Raw genomic sequence first — 21,263 nt, 5'->3', positions numbered from 1 at the left:
CACAGCATCCAGATTGTGAGGCAAGAACTCCACCTCTAGGCCACAACAACACTTGACTTAATAAGCACCCAAATGCAGGTGGCAAAGTGTTGCGTGAATTTTAGCTCCCTTCCTTTTGTGACTGTCCTCGCCACACTTGTTCACTCAAATCACTGCAGTGTCAGGTCTAAAAGCCATATTTTCTTTTGGGACTTCAGGCCTGCCACATTTTCTACTATTCATTTTCTACTGTGGGAAAATTGGGAGGGGGGGAATTACACGAAGTTGGATGACATGCAGCCATAACAACATTCTTCTTAGAAAGCCAAGGTCATTCTTTATCTCGGCACCTGGCTGGAACTGGATGGATGGACTGTGGGAAATTGAGAAGGGGGATTATACGGAGTTGGGTGACAAGTAGCCATAACAACATTCTTCTTAGAAAGCCAAGGTCATTCTTTATCTCGGCACCTGGCTGGAACTGTGGGAAATTGAGAAGGGGGATTATACGGAGTTGGGTGACAAGTAGCCATAACAGCATTCTTCTTAGAAAGCCTAGGTCAATTTTGTCTCTGCACCTGGCCGGAACTGGATGGATGGACTCTGCCTTCGTGGCAGTGGAAGATTGGACCTTATGATGGACTTGTGGGTTGTGGGGGCAGGATCTTGAACTTTCAAGTGGGTGGGGAAAACCTGGAAGCTTTCAGATTTGGGTTTTCCCAGATGTGCCAACATGGCTCTTTTAAATAAATTGGAACTTTGAGGAATCCTTTGCCTTGGACTCTGATTTAATTTTGGATGCTATTTGGAACCCTGACACGGCTAAGTGAATCCTGCTTCGAGTTTGCTTATCTGAAGGTTGCAGTGTGACCCCCGGGATGTGGCAACCATTATAAACGCTAGTGAGTTGCCAAGCGTTACCGTACGTGACCACGGAGATGCTGCAATGGTCGTTAAGTGTAAAAAAAAATAGCAATATAGCAATAGCAGTAGACTTATATACCGCTTCATAGGCCTTTCAGGCCTCTCTAAGCGGTTTACAGAGAGTCAGCATATTGCCCCCAACAATCTGGGTCCTCATTTTACCCACCTCGGAAGGATGGAAGGCTGAGTCAACCCTGAGCCGGTGAGATTTGAACCGCTGACCTGCTGATCTAGCAGTAGCCTGCAGTGCTGCTTTTAACCACTGCGCCACCTTGGCTCTTGCCAAGGCTCCTCAAGTGCCGCCGTAACTTTGAACAGCCGCTAAAGGAACGGTTGTTAAATTGAGGTCAGCCTGCGCTAACTCAGCAGCTGCAGTGGTTCGCTTAACAACTGCGGCGAGAAAGGTCGTGAAATGGGAGAAAGCTCACTTTGATTGTCCAGCTTAGCAACAGAATTTGGGGTCTCCACCGTGCTCATAAAGTGAGGGTCATCCATCCATTATCAAGTAGAGGTTACTGAGTGGTGTGGTGGCCTAGAGGTGGAGCTCTCGCCTCACAATCAGGACGTGTTAAGTTCGATCCTAGGTAGAGTCAGATATTTCTCTCTCTGGGCACAATGAGATTGCACCTGCTGAATAAAACTCTGCCCTGGCGACAGGGAAAGGCATCCGGCCAGTGAACACATAGCTCCATTCAGTTGCCCAGACTCCGCCCCGCAAGGGATGATGGGGTCATTAAAAGGAGGTGATTTTTGTGGGGGTCACCGCACTACCTAAATGCAGTGTTCCTGGAAAGCGAGGGTGGTTGTAGCCCAGGCCGTACCTTCTCCTGGTTCTCTTGCTCCATCTGAACCAGCTGCCTCTCCAGCTCGGCCTCCATGTCGGCAGCCCCCTTCCGCTCTTCCAGAAGCATCTTATGGACGTCGGCGCAGGTGGTTTTGCTCTGCTGAAGGCGGTTTTCTACTTTCCCATTTTCGACTTTGGAGGCCACCAACTTCAGGAGCAAGGAAAAACACAAGGAGAGGACATTAGGGGAGATTCTCCCCACCTCCTCTTATCTTTGGACCTCCTCTTGAAGTGGCAACATCTTGGGGACAGGCGAGCCAGCAAGGAAGCCATTTCTGTAGCCCCACCCCCCCAAACTTACTTCACCAATCAGGTACTTGACGGCACACTTGGTTTCTGATAGGGTGGCTATATTTTCCCAGCGCTGTTTGGTCCGGTCGCTGGTCTCGGCGTCCAGCAATTTCTGCTGCAGATCTGCAATTTGGGCGCTCCTGTGGAAGGAGTCAAGAGAGTTGGTGGAGGTTGGTTTGGAGAAGAAGACATCTTGGAGGAGAAAACCACCTGTTTATGTGCAGATGGTGAGGGGAGACCCTCAGGGAAGTGGGGCCAATCTGTCTCTCTCTCCCTTCAGGCCTCGCCGTTTCAAAAGATCTACAAGCAGGGGGGGGGGGGGGCTCCAAACTTGGTAATGTTAAGACTTGTGGACTTCAACTCCCAGAGTTCCCTAGCCTGGCTGAGGGATTCTGGGAGTTGAAGTCCACAAATTGTAAAATCGCCACGTTTGGAGACCTCGGACCCACAGCCCAGTTCCCATGGAAAATTGGCCAGGACGAGAAGACTAAAGTGGTGATGATAGATGCCAGTGTATAAATTTAAACAAGTTCTACCTATTGTTTAGAAAGAGCTCTGGGGGCTTTCGGAGGGACAACTGGAAAAAACAAGAGAATAACAAGAAGTTGGGAGGGAGCTCGGAGGTCTTCTAGTCCAGCCCCTGCTTTAAGCAGGAGACCTAAAACCCGTGATTGCGAACCAATGTTACGCGTGCTATAGGTGGCACGCGGAGACCTATCTTCTGGCAAGCGAGCCATCAGCTCCAGCATGAATGTGTGTGCCAGCCAGCTGATTTTCAGACTTCTGGAGCGCCCGGGGAGGCAATTTTCACCCTCTCCAGGTTCCAGGAAAGCCTCCGGAACTTCCGGTAGGCCCATTGTTCTGTTTTGTTGTTCTTTTGGAGCCTGGGGAGGGTGAAAATGGCCTCCTCCCGCCCTCCCAGAGGAAATACCCAAACTCAGCTTGAAGGTGAGCGGTACGGTGCACTTTGGGGGGGGGGGCGCATGTATGCACGCATGCACATGTGGGAGGGGGGTGCTTTGCACCCGCAACAATTGCTCTAGGGTCAAGGCTGCCAAGCCATGTCCTGTTTTGAGCCTAGGGAGGTATCCAGTTGTTATTCATAGTCTTCATTCCAGATGATATAAAATTCGTCTATTCCATATTGAGTCACCCAAGGCGGGGTTTGCCAACCTTGGCCCCTTTAAGACCTATTATGGACTCCAACTCCCAGAATTCCCCAGCCAGCAAGGGTTTTTTCGGAGTATAAGACGCACCAAGGTTTTGAAGAGGCAATTTTTTTTTTTTAAAAAAAGGTTTTTGCACTCTGCAAAGCTCCCAAAAATGGCCCGTTTTTCTTCCAAAAAAAGGGCATGAATAGCCTTTAGGAGGCTTGTAGAGTGCTGCCCCCCCCCAAAATGGCACAATTTCCCCCCCAAAAGGGCATGAATAGCTTTTAGGACGCTTATAGAGTGCTGCTGGGGGGTGCCCCCTGCCCAAACGACCAAAAACGACCTGTTTTTTGCAAAAACGGGACTGTTTTTTGTCAAAAAAAATTGCATGCATAGCCATTAGGAGGCTTATAGATTACTCCTGGGGGCTGGGGGGCAAAATTGAGCAAAAAAACGGCCCGTTTTTCACTCATTTCTGCCCTCCCCAGCCCCCAGGAGCTCTCTGAAAGCCTTCTAAAAGCCATGCAAGGCCATTTTGGCGAAGGGGCGGGGCTTCAGGAGGCAAAAAATGCTGTATTCAGTGTATAAGACGCACCCAAATTTTCAGCCTCTTTTTTGAGTGAAAAGGGTGCATCTTATACTCCTAAAAATACGGTAGATACAATAACAAATGTGACCGGACCACCCTTATCACATTTTTTTTTGTAACTTTCTTAACACACAAATCACTTTCTTAATAGACGGTGGGAATGCGGTTGATGTAACATATCTTCACTTCAGCAAAGTGAAGGAAAAAGAGCTTGTCGTATTCTCTTACCGGAGTTCCATTTCAGTCTCCAAACTCTCGACCTGCTTGGTGATGGAAGAGTTGATTTCCATGGATTTGTAGGAAAACGTGCGTCTCTGGGGAGGAACGAGAGAGAAATCAACGCCAAAGGCTGAATTTAAAGGGGGGGGGGGGAATTTATTTAAAAGGGAAGGGAAAGCCTCCAAGCCCATTTCCAAAGACCTGGATTAAGAAGGAAGGACCCCTCCCCCTTCTCCTCCGGGCCCCTGGACATTGCTCACCCTGTATTTGGATGGGAGGACCTCCCCAGCCTCCTGCTTCTCTTTCAGCAGAGCGATTTCCTTGGCCAAAGTTTTGCGGTCATCCAAAAGGTCATTCAGGTGATGTCGAGCTTCTTCTATGCTGACGAGGACTTCGACTTCATTCACCAGCCAGTTCTGGGAGGGAGGAGAGAATCTTGGGTGTAGGGCAGGGGTAACAGAATAACAGAGTTGGAAGGGACCTTGGAGGCCTTCTAGTCCAGCCCCCTGCTTAAGCAGGAAACCCTACACCACTTCAGACAAATGGCTATCCAACATCTTCTTAAAGACTTCCAGTGTTGGGGCATTCACAACTTCTGGAGGCAACTTCTGTTCCACTGATTCATTGTTCTAACTGTCAGGAAATTTCTCCTTAGTTCTAAGTTACGTCTCTCTTTGATTAGTTTCCACCCATTGCTTCTTGTCCTGCCCTCTGGTCCCTTGGAGAATAGTTTGACTCCCTCTTCTTTGAGGCAACCCCTGAGATATTGGAAGACTGCTATCATGTCTCCCCTAGTCCTTCTTTTCATTAAACTAGACATATCCAAAATTCCTGCAACCGTTCTTCCTATGTTTTAGCCTCCAGTCCCCTAATCCTCTTTGTTGCTCTTCTCTGCACCCTTTCTAGAGTCTCCACATCTTTTCTACATCGTGGAGACCGAAACTGGATGCCATATTCCAAGTGTGGCCTTACCAAGGCCTTATAAAGTGGTATTGACACTTCATGTGTCAAACTCGATTTCATTGAGGGCCACATCAGGGTTGTGTTTGATTTTGGAGGGCTGGTGTGTGTGTGTGTGTGTGTGTGTATGTGGCGTGTATGTTTAACATACACTTAAGATGCATTCCCCCCCCCTTTCTTTCTTCACACAGTTCTATACTATAACCGTTTTCCTATCACTTCTACCAGATATTTTTTACTTAGTCTTTATACTCCACTGAACTTTTTATTTCTAAATTAACACCTCATTGTTTAATAGTAAATTGCTTTTCCAGGACGGAAAATCTACTTATACTATTGTATTTTCATTCGTCAACTAATAATAAAAACACAAATATATGTAACATGATCATATAAGACTTAACAGCGGAGGTCAATTTCCAGGATAGTAAATAGAAGTGGTTTTCCATTATAGATTGTTGATGGTAGATTTAAATGGTATGTAAAATCTGACGTTGCAACTGTAGTACTAACACAAGAGGTTGCTTGTTCTCTATGCAGATGAGGCCCTTATTTGAAGCCACGTAATTGTAATCTAGGCCAATCCAATCCTCCTGCGGCACAACGCTGGCTGAAAACCGGTTGCACTGAAGCCTCCTGGGCCCGTTTTTGGCAGAACAGAACGTGGAGGCCGAAAATTGGCCAAGGGGGGCATTTTGTCCAGCAGAGGCACTGTGGGCTGGTCCTTTGATATTTCCAGGCTGGACTGTGGGCCTTGAGTTTAAGACTGCTGGTGTACGGAGTCCACAGGAGTCTCTCCCGCTTGCCAAGGGCGACCCTTCCCCATCATCCACTGCCTGTTAGGTTAGGTTTATTGGATTTATATGCCGCCCTTCTCCCAAGGACTCAGGGCGGCGTACAACATAAAAGAAAACACATATTACAAAAATTAAAAGGGACATTAAGTAAAGTATCCAAAAAACCCCGCAATTGATATTTACAATAAAAATTTAAAAATTAAATTAAAATTCACCAAATTAATCCTATATTTTATTCTATTCAGGCCAGGCCGGCTTGCTGGAAAAGCCAACTTTTTAGGGGACGTCGGAAGGACTGGAGGTCGGGGATTATGCGAAGCTCCGGGGGCAGCTCATTCCAGAGGGGACAATCCCTGTGCTGGGACCCTCCCCTGAAGCCTGTTTCCCCAGCTATCGGGAATCCCGAAAGGATCTAAGGAGCAGAAGGGGCCATTCCCGGAGCCTCACCTTCACCCGCGAGGCGACGGCTTCGAATCCCCGATTGTGAACGTCCTTCCGTTTGGCCGCTGCCTGCTGCTGCTTCTGGAGGGCTTCCTTCAAGCGCTTGTTAGCCGCCGCGGCCTGGCAGGATGAGAAGGTAGGTGAGAATTTTGGAAGGAAAGATATTGGAACATTCACAGGCCAGTCCTCGACTTACAACCAGGGGCTTTTTTTCAAAAGGCAAGAGACTCAGAGGATGGGGAATCTCCACAGAGGTTTATTTCGTGAGCTTTTGTGCGTGTGTTAAATTTATATTTACCGACAAAGAAATAAAGGGGGACTAGTATAGGTCTATTTCAAGCGATTTAAGATCTATTCGAAGTTATTCTGGATTAGAGAACTTTCAGATGGAAACTAACCAAGGAGAGAAGCAATCTAGAAATAAGGAGGAATTTCCTGACAGTGAGGACAATTAATCAGTGGAACAGCTTGCCACCAGAAGTTGTGGTTGATCCAACCCTGGAGGCTTTTAAGAAATGAGACAGCCACTTCTCTGAAATTGGTTAAGATCTCCTGCTTGGGAAGGGCTAGAAGACCTCCAAGGTCCCTTCCAGCTCGATTCTAATTGATTATCTGTAATGCCAAGAGTCGGAGAGATTGTCTTTGATTTATGACCGAATGAAGCCTGCCGATTATGATCGCGAAGCAGGCCACCCACTCGACCAAACCAAGTTTGTGACCCTTTTTGTGGCAGTTCTGAAGTGAGCGTTGCAGGCGTTAAGTGAACACCGCAGTCATTAAGCAAACATTATTATTTTTTTTGCTATGGGATGTTTTGGTCCAAAAACAGAAATACAGGTAGTCCTCGATGTACGACCACCACGGGGCCCAACATTTTTGTTGCTAAGGGAGACATTCGTTAAGTGAATTCAGTCCCGTTTTTACAGCCTTTCTTGCTAAGTGGCTCACTGTGTTTGTTAAGCGAGTCCCCCGTTTGTTAAGTGAATCTGACTTTACGGATCGGGAGGTCGTCAAATGGGATCACGTGACCCTGGCAAACTGCGACCGTTATAAATACGAGTCCGTTGCCAAGCGTCCGAATTTGGATCACGTGGCCATGGGGATGGTACGACGGCAGTTAAGTGTGAAAAACTTTCCTAAGTCGCTTTTTTCACTTTGGTCGGTCAGTAAGCGAACGGTTGTAAATTGAGGACTCCCAGGATTAGTGCAATTACTTTAAAGGGAAATTCAGGGACTTCTAAAAGAGGAAAGGAGAGAGAGAGAGAGAGACAGACAGACAAAGAAAGAGAGAGAGACAGGGAGAAAGACATAGAGCTCGAGAGACAGAGAGAGCGAAAGACAGAGACATAGAAAGACAGAAAGAGACAAAGACAGAAAGACAGAGAGAAAAAGAGAAAGACAGAAAGAGTGAGACAGAGACAGACAGAGACAGAGAAAGAGAGAGAGAGAGAGACAGACAGACAGAGACAAAGAGACAGAGAGAAAGAGAAAGACAGAGACATAGAAAGACAGAGAAAGAGAGACAGAGAGAGAGAGAAAGACAGAAAGACAGAGAGAAAAAGAGAAAGACAGAAAGAGACAGACAGAAAGAGAAAGAGACAGAGAAAGACAGAGACATAGAAAGACAGAGAAACACACAGAGAGAGACTGAGAGAGACAGAAAGAAAGAAGAGAGAGAGAGAGAGAGGGAGGCAGAGACAGAGAAAGACAGAGAGAACAGAAAGAGACAGAGAGAAAGACAGAAACAGACAGAGAGAGCAGAAGACAGAGACATAAAAAGATAGACACATAGAGAGAAAGAGAAAGACAGAGATAGAAAGAGAGAGAGAGAGAGAGAGAGAGAGAGAGAGAGAGAGAGAGAGAGAGAGGGAGAGGGAGAGAGAGAGAGAGAGATTGTGACTCCTCACTTCTTCTGTTTTCCGTCGGAGGACCGTGGCCTGTTTCTGGAAGTCCTGCTCCAGCTTGACCATCTCGTACTGCCGCTTGCGATCCTGAGGAACGAGACAAGAATAGAAAAGCTTTAAGTGGGACAAAGGGATCGGCAAATTTAAACACTCAAAGAGCCGCAAAGCTCCTAACCGGAAGCCCCCCCCCGTTCAATTCTGGAGCCACCCGGAAGCCGCCCAGAAGTCTGCTTCTAGTCTCCTCCTAGTGCGGCCTCCTTTTTCTTGTACTTGTCCTAACTGAAAATCTTATCAATTGTGGAGGTGGCTGGCGACAGGGAGCCATAGCAGAGGGATGAAAGAGCCACATGCGGCTCCAGAGCCATCGGTTGCTGATCCCTTAGTCTAAGACAGTCAACCTCTGGCCACTTTAAGATGGGTGGACTTCAACTCCTAGAATTCCCCAGCCAGTCAGCCATGCCTATTTTCTTTTTTCTCCTCTCCCGCCGAGGTTGCAGAGGAAGGGATTATAAGAGAGTCAACAGGCCACAATGGGCCTACCCATCAAAAGAATGGATTGATGGCAAGGAATTCTGGGAACTGAACTCCACCCCTCTTCAATCCCGATGATTTAAGTCCTGTGGTGGCGCAGCGGTTAGAATGCAGTACTGCAGATTAATTATGTTGACTGCCAGGAGTTCGGCAGTTCGAGTCTCACCAGATCCAAGGCCGACAAAGCCTTCCATCCTTCCGAGGTCGGTAAAAGGAGGACCCAGATTGTTTTTTTGGGGGGAAGGGGAAACAGTCTGACTCTGTAAACTGCTTAGAGAGGGCTGTAAAAGCACCGTGAAGCGGTATGTAAGTCTAAATCCTATTGCTATTAAGGCCGCTAAGTTTGACCAACAGCTGTCTAGTTGGAGTGAGGTCCACATTTCAAAGAAAGGAGATGGTCACTCTCCATGCTGGGACAGCGGATGGTCAGGAGGTGTGTGAGAATGGCCAAGCTCCCAGCTCACCTTGGCCTTCAGCTGGATGACCTCCTTGTCCTTCTGCTGCTTCCACTGTCGGAATTTCTCCGCATCTTCCTTCATCTCCCGAATCAGCTGAACCCGTTGGGTTTTCATGGTCTAGAAGCCGAACAGGAAGGAGCAAAGCGGGGTATTTATTATTATTTTTTTAAAGAAAAAGTGTCTGTGCATAAGAGTTCTAGTTCACATGGAGGAAATCGCTCTTAGAGGGGGGCGACAGCAAAAGTGGTTTATTCAGCCGCTTCGCCCGAACCGGTAGTGGAAATCGTGGGTCGTATTTAGGCACGTTTTCAAGCCGCGCGTATGCCGTGTGCGTGCGAGGGCATGCATGCCCATGTTTGCGAACTGGTAGGGAGTGAATACCACCCCTGGGCGACAAGGAAACGTGAGGCATTTTGCCGGTAAAAATAAATGCCTCACATTTTTAGCAACAGCCTAAGGGAATGGAGAGATTACATCACAAGTCGTCTTTCATCTACTATAAAGGAACAGGCTTCCACATTTCAGGGGGGTCACAGGCCCTCAAATGTGTGTTCTATATACATCTATGCATTTGCTTTCCTTCATATGCCAAGGTACATTCAGGTGGCTGACTTTGGGCTAATCACCAGGAGATGGTGAGTTCTAGTCCCACCTTAAGGATGGAAGCCATCTGGGTGACTTTGGGCCAATCACCAGGAGACAGTGAGTTCTAGTCCCGTTTTATGAATGAAAGCGAGCTTGGAAAACTTTCGGCCAATCACCAGGAGATGATGAATTCAAGTACTGCCTTAGGCATGAAAGCTGACTGGGTGACTTTGGCCAATCACCAGGAGACAGTGAGTTCTAGTCCCACCTTAAGGATGGAAGCCATCTGGGTGACTTTGGGCCAATCTCCAGGAGACAGTGAGTTCTAGTCCCATCTTAGCCATAAAGCCAGCTGCGTGACTTTGGGCCAATCATCAGGAGACGGTGAATTCTAGTCCCACCATGGGCATGAAAGCTGGCTAGGTGACATTGGGCCAATCACCAGCAGTTCTAGTCCTGTTTTATGAATGAAAGCGAGCTCGGAAAACTTTGGGCCAATCACCAGGAGACAGTGACTCCTAGTCCTGCCTTAAGGCATCACCAAGCTGGGTGCCTTGGGGCCAGTCTCTCCCTCTCTCTCTCTCTCTCTGTCTTTCTCTCTGTCTCTTTCTATCTTTCTCTGTCTCTCTCTCTCTGTGTCTTTCTCTCTCTGTCTCTGCCTCTCTCTCTCTCTCTCCTTTCCTCTTTTAGAAGTCGCTGGATTTCCCTTTAAAGTAATCACACTAATCTTGGGAGTCCTTGATTTACAACCGTTCGTTTACTGACTGACCGAAGTGAAAAAAGTGACTTAGGAAAGTTTTTCACACTTAACGACTGTCGCACCATCCCCCTTTGTCTCTCTCTCTCTCTCTCTCTGCCTTTCTTTCTTTCTTTCTTTCTTTCTTTCTTTCTTTCTTTCTTTCTGTCTTTCTCAGTCTCTCTCTGTCTCTTTCTCTGTCTCTTTCTCTCTGTCTTTCTATATGTCTGTCTATGTCTATGTCTCTGCCTATGTCACCTCACAGGGTTGTTGTGGGGAAAATTGGAGGCAACAAAGAAAGAAAGAAACAAATATTGCTTACCCGGATGTCTTGGTGGAGCTTGGAGACGGTCTGCTCGCTGGATTCCTTCATTTTCAGCAGCTTGGATTGTTCCTTCACCTTCTTCTTGAGCTCGGACATCTCCCCTTCCAGCTCCTGCAGACGTTTCCGCCGACGCTCGCTCAGCCTGAAAAAAAGATCGGAGCCAGATGTTCGGAGTCCAGCAACCCCATTCGGAGACTCTTCCCCAAGGGGGTAAAGCCCAGGCACCCGTGTTTTCTTACTTGGCTTGGGTGATGTCTTTCTTGGTCATCTGAAGGGCGAGGACCAAGTCTTCCTTCTCCTTCTGCAGCTTGGCCACCTCCCCTTCCAGGTTCTGGATGTTTATCTTGTCAAAAGAAAAAAAAAAGGCAACTTGGCATCTTGGGGGTAGGTTTTTGAAGTCAAACTGCCCAGATGCCACCAAGGGTCAACGCCCTTGCTCAACTCTTTCAATTTCTCTGCACAGACTTTTAAAGTCAAAGGAGCTGAAGACTTCTTAGAAATACAGTCCTTGGTTTGCAACCATTCTGTTGTGGTCTGTTGGACGCCAAGCCCTACATCAGCCAGATATATATATATGTTTTCTGAGGTTTTCGCGGGTGTTAGTATGTAGGTCTCTAGTTGTTCGGGTTTTCTCCCGCGTAGAATTGGAGATGTCTTGGTGACGTTTCGACGAAGTCACATTCGTCATCTTCAGGCTGCTGCTGACTACTTCAGGTTTGGTGTTTCCAGGAGTAGTACTACTACTACTAACACATCTCCAATTCTACGCGGGAGAAACCCGAACAACTAGAGACCTACATATATATATATATATATATATATATATATATATATAGATAGATAGAGAGAGAGAGAGAGAGAGAGAGAGAGAGAGAGAGAGAGAGAGAGAGAGAGAGAGAGAGAGAGAGAGAGAGAGAGAGAAATAGACAGACAGACAGACCTATCTATCTCTACATCTATCTATATTTATAATCTATATCTATCATCTATAATCTATTTATATTTATCTATCTATCATCTATCTATAATCTATATCTATCTTCCATCTATCTCTATCATCTATCGATATCATCTTTAATTATCTATATCTATCATTATAATCTATCATCTATATCTATCATCTATAATCTATATCTATCCATCTGTCTCTATCATCTATAAATATCTATCTATATCTTTCATCTATCTGTATCTATCATCTATAATCTATATATCCATCTATCTCTATCATCTATCTATTTCTATCATCAATATCTATCATCTATCAATATCATCTATCTATCATCTATCAATATCTATCATTATAATCTATCTATCATCTATATCTATCATCTATCAATATCTATCTCTATCATCTTTCATCTATCTGTATCTATCATCTATAATCTATATCTATTTATCCATCTATCTCTATCATCTAGCATCTATCTATATCTATCATCAATATCTATCATCTATCTATATCTATCCTATAATCTATCATCTATATCTATCTATCATCTATCTATCTATCTATCTATCTATCTATCTATCTATCTATAGATATAGAGATAGATAGATAGAGAGCGAGAGAGACAGAGAGACGGAGCATGGGCTGTCCGTCAACCCTCAGATGAAGAGTCAACAGCCCCCAGGTCTGGAGGTGACTGATGAGGAAGAGGAAGAACAACTGGGTCCAGTGCCTATTGTGTGAATGCACAGAAGGCAGAGGAGAGGAGAACAATGGAAATCTATGGGCCAGTCCTCGGGACGGAAGATCCACCGCTGCTAGCGAAGCCCCACCCTAGCTCTGGGGATAAAAGACAGGGAGCGGAGATGAATAGGTGTGGAAGACAACTATTCATCTCCCTGCTGGACAGACTTGTTAGCCTGCGCTGAGAGAGAAACGTTTTTGCCAGCGCTCCTAATAAAGGAATCAAAGGGTTTGTGGCATTTGGGGAGCTGGGTCAGAACACTTGCAAGAGGTTTCCTGTGGCTCTTTATCAGTGATGTTCCAAAGGGACTTTTGTGAGGAAAACCAGTTCTTGGGAGAAACAGGAGCACATGACCAAGACAGAAACACGAAAGGAATTGACTTCTGTTTTTGGGTTTAGCACTTAAGACTTATACACCGCTTCACGGTGCTTTACGGCCCTCTCTAAGCGGTTTACAGAGTCAGCCTCTTGCCCCCCAACAATCTGGGTCCTCCTTTTATCGACCTCAGAAGGAAGGATGAGTCAACCTGGAGCCCGGTGAGATCTGAACTGCCAAACTGCTGGCAGCTGGCGATCAGCAGAAGTAGCCCGCAGTAGTCCTGCTTCTAACCGCGGTGGCAAGCTTACTTGGGACTGGCACTGGATGGGTTCCAGCTGGCGGTCGCTCTGGCAAAGTTTCCGAGCCAGGGCCTCCTTCAGAGCGAGGGCTTGGTTGAGTTCCAGCAGCTCCTTGGACATCTGAGCTTGTTGGAGGGCGTGCTGAGCCGCGTAGTCGTCTGAAGACTGGGGCGCATCCAGGTCTACCGAGGACGCCTGGAGAAGAGAGAAGACGAGGGAGATGATGATGATGAAGAAGAACTTTTACTTCATTACGCAGCATTTCTCAACCAAGACATCAGCACTTATATACCACTTCACAGTGCTTGGCCACTTTTAAGGTGGGCAGGCGGGCTTCAGTCCCCAGAATTCTTCAAACGACAGCATGAACAGAACATAAATTGAAATAGAACAGAATAACAAGGCTTAGAAGGGACCTTGGAGGTCCTCTAGTCCAGTGATCCCCAACCCCCGGTCCGCGGACCGGTGCCGGGCCGTGGAGTACCTGGCACCGGGCCGCGCAGCGGCCGGGGGCCATGATCGCTGCAGCGGCCGGGGGCCATAGTTTCTTTCTGTATGCAAATTAGGGCTAACTGGCACAAGGGGTGTTACTGGACCGCTGGTGGCACTCTGACGTCACCAGCGGCCCACCGCCCCCCTGTGTCCAGCGCCGCCCTTCTCATTCCTTTTCAGCGCTTCAGCACTGGCCGATTCCTGAAAAAAACCTAAGAGCGCCTGCGCAGCTACGTAGGGCTAGCGTAGACAGCGCTAGTAGCGTAGCCTTGCGTAGGCGCAGTTTGTGCTACGCTATCTACGCTAGCCATACTGAACTGCGCCTGCGCAAGGCTACGCTACTAGCGCTGGTCATCGACGTATTCCACCGAAACCGTGAACAACGCCCGCCCACCCCTGCGCGCGCTCAGCGGGCCACGGTAAAATTATCAAAGGCTGACTGGTCCGCGGCGATAAAAAGGTTGGGGACCACTGCTCTAGTCCAACCCCCTGCTTAGGCAGGAAACCCTACCTCACTTTAGACAAAATGGTTATCCAACATCTTCTTTAAAACTTCCCCGGTTGGAGCATTCACAACTTCTGGAGGGAAGTTGTTCCACTGATTGCCATATTTTTCGGTGTATAAGATGCATCCCCCCTCCCCCTAAAAAAGTGGGTGTGCGTCTTATACAGCAAATGTTGGGGGAGCCCCGCCCACCCACCGTCCTCCACCCTCCCAGCAATTTGCCTCCTTGCAGCAAACAGCCTGGTCAGCTTCAGCCGCCTGATTTAGCATGAGCAGCTGATTGGCGGTTGGATCGGCCTCCTGGAGTGCCACCTATCAGCTGTTCCAGGCTGCGAGGATCGCTATCGCCAATCGGCGTTGTTGCTGCGTCCTATCGCTGCCTCCGCATTTTCGGGCTCTGCGCGCCCCATTTTCGGCCGGTTCCTGGCGGCAAGGATCACTGCCGCTACCAATCCTCACCGAAAATGGGGCCTGTGGAGGCAGCGATAGGTGGCAACGGCGATGGGCGGCGATAGTGGCGACCCCCGCAGCCAAGAACATCCCGTCGGCGCTATTTCAGGAGGCTGATTCAACCACCAATCAGCTGCTAGTGCTAAATCAAGCTGCGTTAAAGCTGACTTGACTGTTTGCTGCAAGGAAGCAGATTACTGGGAGGCAGAGACAGATTTTTTTCTTGTTTTCCTCCCCAAAAGCCTAGTTGCGCCTTATACTTCAGAGCATCTTATAGTCCGAAAAATACAATAACTGTTCTCTGTGTCAGGAAATTTCTCCCTGCAGTTCCAGATTGCTTCTCTCCTGGATTAGTTTCCACCCATTGCTTCTTGTCCTGCTTTGGAGAATAGCTTGACTCCCTCTTCTTTGGGGCAGCTCCTCAAATATTGGAAGGCTGCTATCTATCGTGTCGCCCCCTAGTCCTTCTTTTCATTCAACTAGACACACCCAGTTCCTGCAACTGCTCTTTATAATGTTTTATCCTCTTTATATGTTTTAGGATTAGGATTTATTTCATTTATATGCCGTCCTTTTCCCCGAAGGGGACTCAGGGCGGCTCACAATTCGATCAGGGAAGGGGGTACAGACAGGGGATAAAAAGACGAACATAAATACAAAATTTAAAAACACACAACAACCATACCATTCGAGGAGGGGGGCAAAAGCTCTTTAGCCCCAGGCCTGTCGGAACAGCCAGGTTTTAAGGGCTTTGCGGAAGGCCTGGAGGGTGGTGAGGGTTCGAATCTCCACGGGGAGCTCGTTCCAGGGGGTCGGAGCAGCCACAGAGAAGGCTCTCCTCCGGGTAGTCGCCAGTCAGCATTGGCCGGCGGATGGAATTCGGAGGAGGCCTAATCTGTGGGATCTGATCGGTCTATTGGAGGCAATTGGCAGCAGGCGGTCTCTCAAGTACCCAGGGGTTAGCGGGTTTGAACTGGCGGTTAAAAGGAAAGCCAGTGGCCAAGAGTAACCAAATGCGGTCTCGTGACCACAAAGACAAGAGGCATTTGGGAACAGCTAGAAATGCTTTATGGGCCGTAAAGCATCCATCGTCACTGCAAACGGTTGTAAAAAACATCTGATTGTAAGAACTACCTGTACTTACAGAATTGGAATGCTGTTCGGTTACATCCATGTCAGGAGGATTTTCTTTCTGCGGAAAACACACAAAAAAATACAATTTTAGGAAAGAAGGACGTAGGGAGAGAGGGATGGGGTGGGGAGAGAGAGAAAACAACAATGGATGTGTTTTTACAGTACACACACAAGTGTGTAGACTGTTTTTTTTCTTCTTGACTTCCTTAAAAATAGTAGAACCTCTGGTCCCGACCATAATTCGTTCCGTAACTTTGGTTGCAACCCCAACGTAATTTTGGAAATTTGGCGCAAAAGGTGAAATGGGTCACGAAAAAATAAATGAATGGTGAATTTTTTGGATTGGAACCCGATTTGGTTGTGGTCAGAAGACGTTCGGGACCAGAGGTTCTACTATACTGGCATTCTGGATCCTCTAACAAAGATGGAGAAGAGGAAGGAGCAGGATTGACAGACTTAGCTGATGGCAAAATTGATTAGTTTGATTAAAGAAAAGAATAGAAACGCTTTTGTTGCCACACGGAGATACGGTTTCTGAGCTTTGTGCTCAAAGTGGGAAAGAATTCAACTTTTGATCTTGGATTTTACCGATTCAAACGGGCAGATTTTAATAGAAATGGCTAGTTTATATTATTATCTATATATATAAAAATGGCTCATGTGTGTGTGTGTGTGTGTGTGTTCCAGCATAACTCTGGAATGTCTTGAGCAATTTCAACCAAACTTGATGACTTACTCTCTGGAAACAAATACTGTGAGGATAAGAAACTCCAACACTCCTTGGAGGTGTGTGTTCTGTTACGATACAGTCTGTTGTGCCTTCAAATGGCTTCTACTGTACTGCCGTAAAATGGCTTCTACTGTACAGCGCAGTGGAATTGCCATGGTAATGGCTTCACAGTACTCCATAAGGGGGCTCCCTCGGGTAAGGGGGGGAAAATCCAACATTATAAATTAAGTTTGGTTTTGGGCATTTCCCCTTTATAAATAAATACCTAGGCAACGCCGGGTTATCAGCACTAGTTATGAAAAAAACCCAAAAAAGTCGTGATTTGATGTGAACGCCTTAATTTACCGCGACGGAAAGAATCAGAAGTCAATTTTTCTCTTCTCTTAATCCTTCCTCACTTTTATCCCCCCCCTCCCTCATCCCCTTATCATTTTCCTATTTTCTTTTGTATTTTTTTATCTTCTTTTGTTTTAAGTAAAAATGTTAACGGCAAAAAAAAAGGGGGGTAACTGGAGACTTATGTGCCTCTATGACCACGATGAGAATTGAACGATGGGACTGGACTGGATTTTCGGCCTAATGGAACAGCCAAGGTTGAATTGAGTGAACCTTCCTCCCTTAAGATCCAAAACTAGCAAATGGGGCTCTCAAAACAAAACCAAGTTATTTTGAAAGTCGGGCCTTCTCTGGCATTGTTTTGGGAAATTGAGGCTGCCGACCGCTGGGTTCCCTTAAAAAGAGACCCCTGTTTTTTTTTTCCAGAATAAGCCTCACCGGCAGCTGAGCGATAATTTGTTGTAACTGGACAAATAGTTCCAGCTGCTCTTTGAGTTCCTCGTCCTCCACGGATGTCAGCAGCTTTGGCAGGTCCAGTTGTAACCTGAAATGTCAAGATGAAATAGAAATCTAGAATCATAGGGCTGGAAGGGACCTCAGGGGTCTTCTAGTTCCAACCCCCTGCTCAAGGCAGGAGACCCAATACCATTTCGGATAGATGGCTGTCCACTCTCGTCTTAGAAACCTCCAATGTTGGAGCATCTACGACCATCGTTCCGCTGATTAATTGTTCTCCCTGTCAGGAAAGTTATCCTTAAGTTCTAATCTAGCTACTCGAAGTTGCTCCTGTAAAATGGAATATTTGGTCGGCTGGTAGTTTGTGACTCCGGCTCCCCCCCCCCCCCATGCCACTAATAGCGAAACCTTTCAGCACAGAGAGCCCAAATGGGTGTCCATGTGCCCGCCGGAGTACCAGGAACCCAAAGACCAGCTGACTGGCGCGCACATGCCTGTTTTGGGGGTTGTTTTCAAGCCGTTTTGGGGGTATTTGCAGGCCGTTTTTGGCCCCAAAAATGGCCTGTGGTTTTTGCCCATTTTCCGGTGCCCGCAATGACTAAGTGGTTGGCATGCATGTGTGCGCCAGAAACCAGTGCAGCTAGTGACAGCGTGCGTGCCCACAAAGAGGGTTCTGTATGTCATCTCTCACATGTGCCAGAGGTTTGCCCTCATGGCTCTAGGCCATTAACCAGTGTTTTTCCATCTCGATCACTTTTAAGATGGGTGGACTTCGATTCCCAGAATTCCCCAGCCAGCCTCTTACCTTTAACAGAGCCAAAGAGAGTTGGAGGTTACTGCCTTTTTCCTTTTTTTTCCCCTCCCAGGACACTATACTCCTTCTTTTCCCCTTCCTCCCTTCTTACTTTTTCAATTTTTCCTTCGTGTTTTACACTGTGATCAACTAATCAAAAAAGTTTTCACGGAGAAATCCGCACACCTTAAAAGTTTCCCAGGTCGAAAACGCCGAGGGATTCTCGACTTACGACCACAAATTGGGAGCACAAATTGCTAAGCGTGGTGGCGCTGAACTTAGCCACCCCCCAATTTTAATCTTTGCCCGAGGTTCTTAAGCGAATCGCTTAAGCGGTTGCTTGATGAATTATGCGGTTGTTAAGTGAATCCAGCTTCCCCCACGGACGGCGCTTGGGGGAAAGGTCGCAAGCGGAGATCAGGTGACCTCAGTATGCGGCAACCGCCATAAATACACGCTGGTTGCCAAGGATCTGAAATTTTGATCAGGTGACCGGGAGGGACGCTGCGACACTCAGTCGCAAAGGGAGGGCCAATCATTAAGTCCTTTTTTTCCCAACGCCGCCATAGCTTCGAATGGTCGCCAAACAAGGGCAGCCCTGTATCGAGCTCCCTTTCCATATTTCTGATGCAGCGGTAGATCCCATGTAGCAAACGGTCGCTAAGCAGGTGCGCGGATGAGCTACTTACGCCGTGTGCTCTCGGAGTTCTTCCATCTTCAGGGTGAACCTCTCGTTCTGCTGCTCCGTCTGCGGAAATTGGAAAAGGCTTGTTATTATTATTAGAGGATATTCCATAATGCAAGTTAAGCCTTGTACAGGTAGTCTCAACTTACGACCAGAATCGAGCCCCAAATTTAGGGTGCTAAATGAGAAACTTGAGAAAGTGGGTTTTGCCACAATTTAACGAGTTTCTTTGCTCCGTTTGTTAAATTAGTCACACGGTTGTTAAGCGAATACAGCCCCCCCCCACCCCGGTTAGCTTTGTCAGAAGGTCGCAAAAGGGGATCACGTTGACGGCCATCTTAAGTATGAACCCGCTGTCAGCATCAGAACATAAAATACATGACCCTGGGGATGCTGCGATGATCATAAGGGTAAAAAATGATCTTAAGGCCCTTTTTAAAATTTCAAATGGTCACTAGATTAGATTGAGTTGGAAGGGACCTTATAGGTCATCTAGTCCAACCCCCCCGCTCAAAGCAGGAAACCCTATACCATTTCTGACAGACGGCAGTCCAGTCTCTTCTTGAAAGCCTCCAGAGATGAAGCTCCCACAACTTCCGAAGGCAACTTCTATTCCATGGGTTGATTCTTCTCACTGTCAGAAAAATCCCTCCTTATTTCCAGGTTGAATCTCTCCTTGGTCAGTTTCCATCCATTCTTCCTTCTCTGGCCTTCGGGTGCTTTGGAGAATAGCTTGACCCTCCTCCTCTCTGGGGCAGCCTCTCAAATATTGGAAGATGCTCTCCTGTCTCCCCTGGTCCTTCTCTTCACTAGACTGGCCAGGCCCAGTTCCTGCAACCGTTCATTGTATGTTTGAGCCTCCAGTCCCCTCATCATCCTGGTTGCTCTTCTCTGCACTTTTTCTAGAGTCTCAACCTCTTGTTTATAGTGTGGGGACCAAAACTGGATGTAGTACTCTAGGTGTGATCTTACTAGGGCTTTATACAGTGGTATTAGTTCCTCCCTTGATCTTGATTGCATCCCTCTGTTAATGCATCTTAGGATTGCATTGGCTTTTTTGGCTGCTGCTGCACACGGCTGGCTCCTATTTAGCTGGTTGTCCACTAAGACTCCAAGATGGCTCTCACAGTGATTGCTATTAAGCCTGGTTTCACCCAGTTTATATGTGTCCTTTTGGGTTTTTCTTGCCTAAGTGTAAGACTTGACTTTTCTCTACACTGGATTTCATTTTGTCAGAGGGTCCTGGGTTCAAGTCTACCAAGATCCATCTGGATCTTGAGCCTATCTTCTAGGGTGTTAGATATTCCAGCCAGCTTAGTATCATCTGCAAATTTGGTAAGTTCCCCTTCTATTCCCTCATCGAAGTCGTTTACGAAGATGTTGAAGAGTCCTGGGCCTAAGACAGAACCTTGTAGTACCCCACTGCTTACTTCCCTCCATGTTGACTTAAGACCCATTAAGGACTACTCATTGAGTATGGTTTGTCAGCCAGTTGCAAATCCATCTGGTGGTGATGCTATCTACCTCATTCTTTTTCTAGCTTACTAAGAAGTAGGTTGTGGTCTACTTTGTCAAATGCCTTGCTGAAGTCTAAGTATATTATGTGCACAGCGCATTTCGGAAGAGAAGGCTTAACCCCTGAATTTTGCTACATTTTTTTTCCACCAAAGGAGAATGTGAATCCTCCTTTTTTGAGGGGGGAGGGGGGGAAGGGGTGGACGGATCCTTTAGCATGAAATTTCTGCCCGAGGAAGGGACGAACAGCACTTATGGTAGCTGTAGGGCCTTACCACGATCACCCTCTCCAACAACTGAGCAATCTGACCGGCCGCTTCGCTCAAGCCACGGCTGAGTTTTTCATTTTCCACCAGGAGCGAGTGATTTTTCTCCATCAGGGCTGGAGGTTTTCAACAGGTTCACCTCTATCGAGGGAAAAAAAGGGGAAGCATTGAGACCCATCCCATGTGCCGGAAAGGCACCTCTTATATTGTCAGGCCTCTCCAAATTGGGCCAATTTTAAGCAACCGGTGGACTTTGATTCCCAGAATTCTTTCCCCAGACGGTGTGACGGGCTGGGGGAATTCTGGGAGCCGGAAATGCAACAAGTTTCAAAAGTCAGATTTTAGATACCAAAATGAAATGGAAAAGAGCGGCAATGTCTTCCGGTTTCTTCCCGGGTGCAATTCAGGTCTAGCTACCTGAAGGCTCACCTTTCCTAAGGACATCTACCTGTCCTATCAGTCAGATAGAGTTGAGCATGCTTCTAGTCCCTTCTCCCCCAAATACTGCCATTTGATGGGGTCTAGGAAGTGGACTGGGGTAGCCCCTTTTCCTTATGAAACATCTAGAGTTTAGCACGCCTCCAGCAACGGTAATATTCAGGCGGTTCGGCCTGCCCCCTGCCCCGGCTCTATGCCGTCCTACTGAGCAATAGCAATAGCCCTTAGACTTATATACCGCTTCATAGTGATTTACAGCCCTAAGTGGTTTACAAAGCCTCTTGCCCCCCAACTATCTGGGTCATCCTTTTACCGACCTCGGAAGAAAGGACGCAAGGCTTAGTCAACCTGGACCCCAGCGAGATCCGAACTGCCCAACTGCTGGTAGCCTGCAGTGCTGCGTTCTAACCGTGGGGC

At 47.3% G+C, this 21,263-nt stretch overlaps 1 protein-coding gene across 1 annotated transcript in view; it reads right to left on the bottom strand.

Moving 5' to 3' along the window:
- The window catches only part of KIF4A (kinesin family member 4A), a 48,545-nt gene that overhangs the window by 14,166 nt on the left and 13,116 nt on the right, over window positions 1-21,263 (bottom strand). Inside the window, 15 exon segments of the mRNA XM_087714271.1 lie at window positions 1,725-1,895; window positions 2,049-2,178; window positions 4,007-4,092; window positions 4,258-4,413; window positions 6,202-6,315; window positions 8,103-8,186; window positions 9,095-9,205; window positions 10,732-10,876; window positions 10,974-11,077; window positions 13,056-13,241; window positions 15,638-15,685; window positions 17,132-17,237; window positions 18,632-18,690; window positions 20,418-20,524; window positions 20,527-20,549. Coding sequence (XP_087570397.1) covers window positions 1,725-1,895; window positions 2,049-2,178; window positions 4,007-4,092; window positions 4,258-4,413; window positions 6,202-6,315; window positions 8,103-8,186; window positions 9,095-9,205; window positions 10,732-10,876; window positions 10,974-11,077; window positions 13,056-13,241; window positions 15,638-15,685; window positions 17,132-17,237; window positions 18,632-18,690; window positions 20,418-20,524; window positions 20,527-20,549 — 1,630 coding nt within the window.

Source organism: Thamnophis sirtalis, unplaced genomic scaffold, assembly GCF_051295495.1.
Source record: "Thamnophis sirtalis isolate CommonGarterSnake01/CBP01778 unplaced genomic scaffold, rThaSir2_p1.2 scaffold_4, whole genome shotgun sequence".
Classification (NCBI taxonomy): domain Eukaryota; kingdom Metazoa; phylum Chordata; class Lepidosauria; order Squamata; family Natricidae; genus Thamnophis; species Thamnophis sirtalis.
The sequence above is the reverse complement of the archived record's forward strand: the minus strand, read 5'-3'. Positions and strand labels throughout refer to the sequence as shown.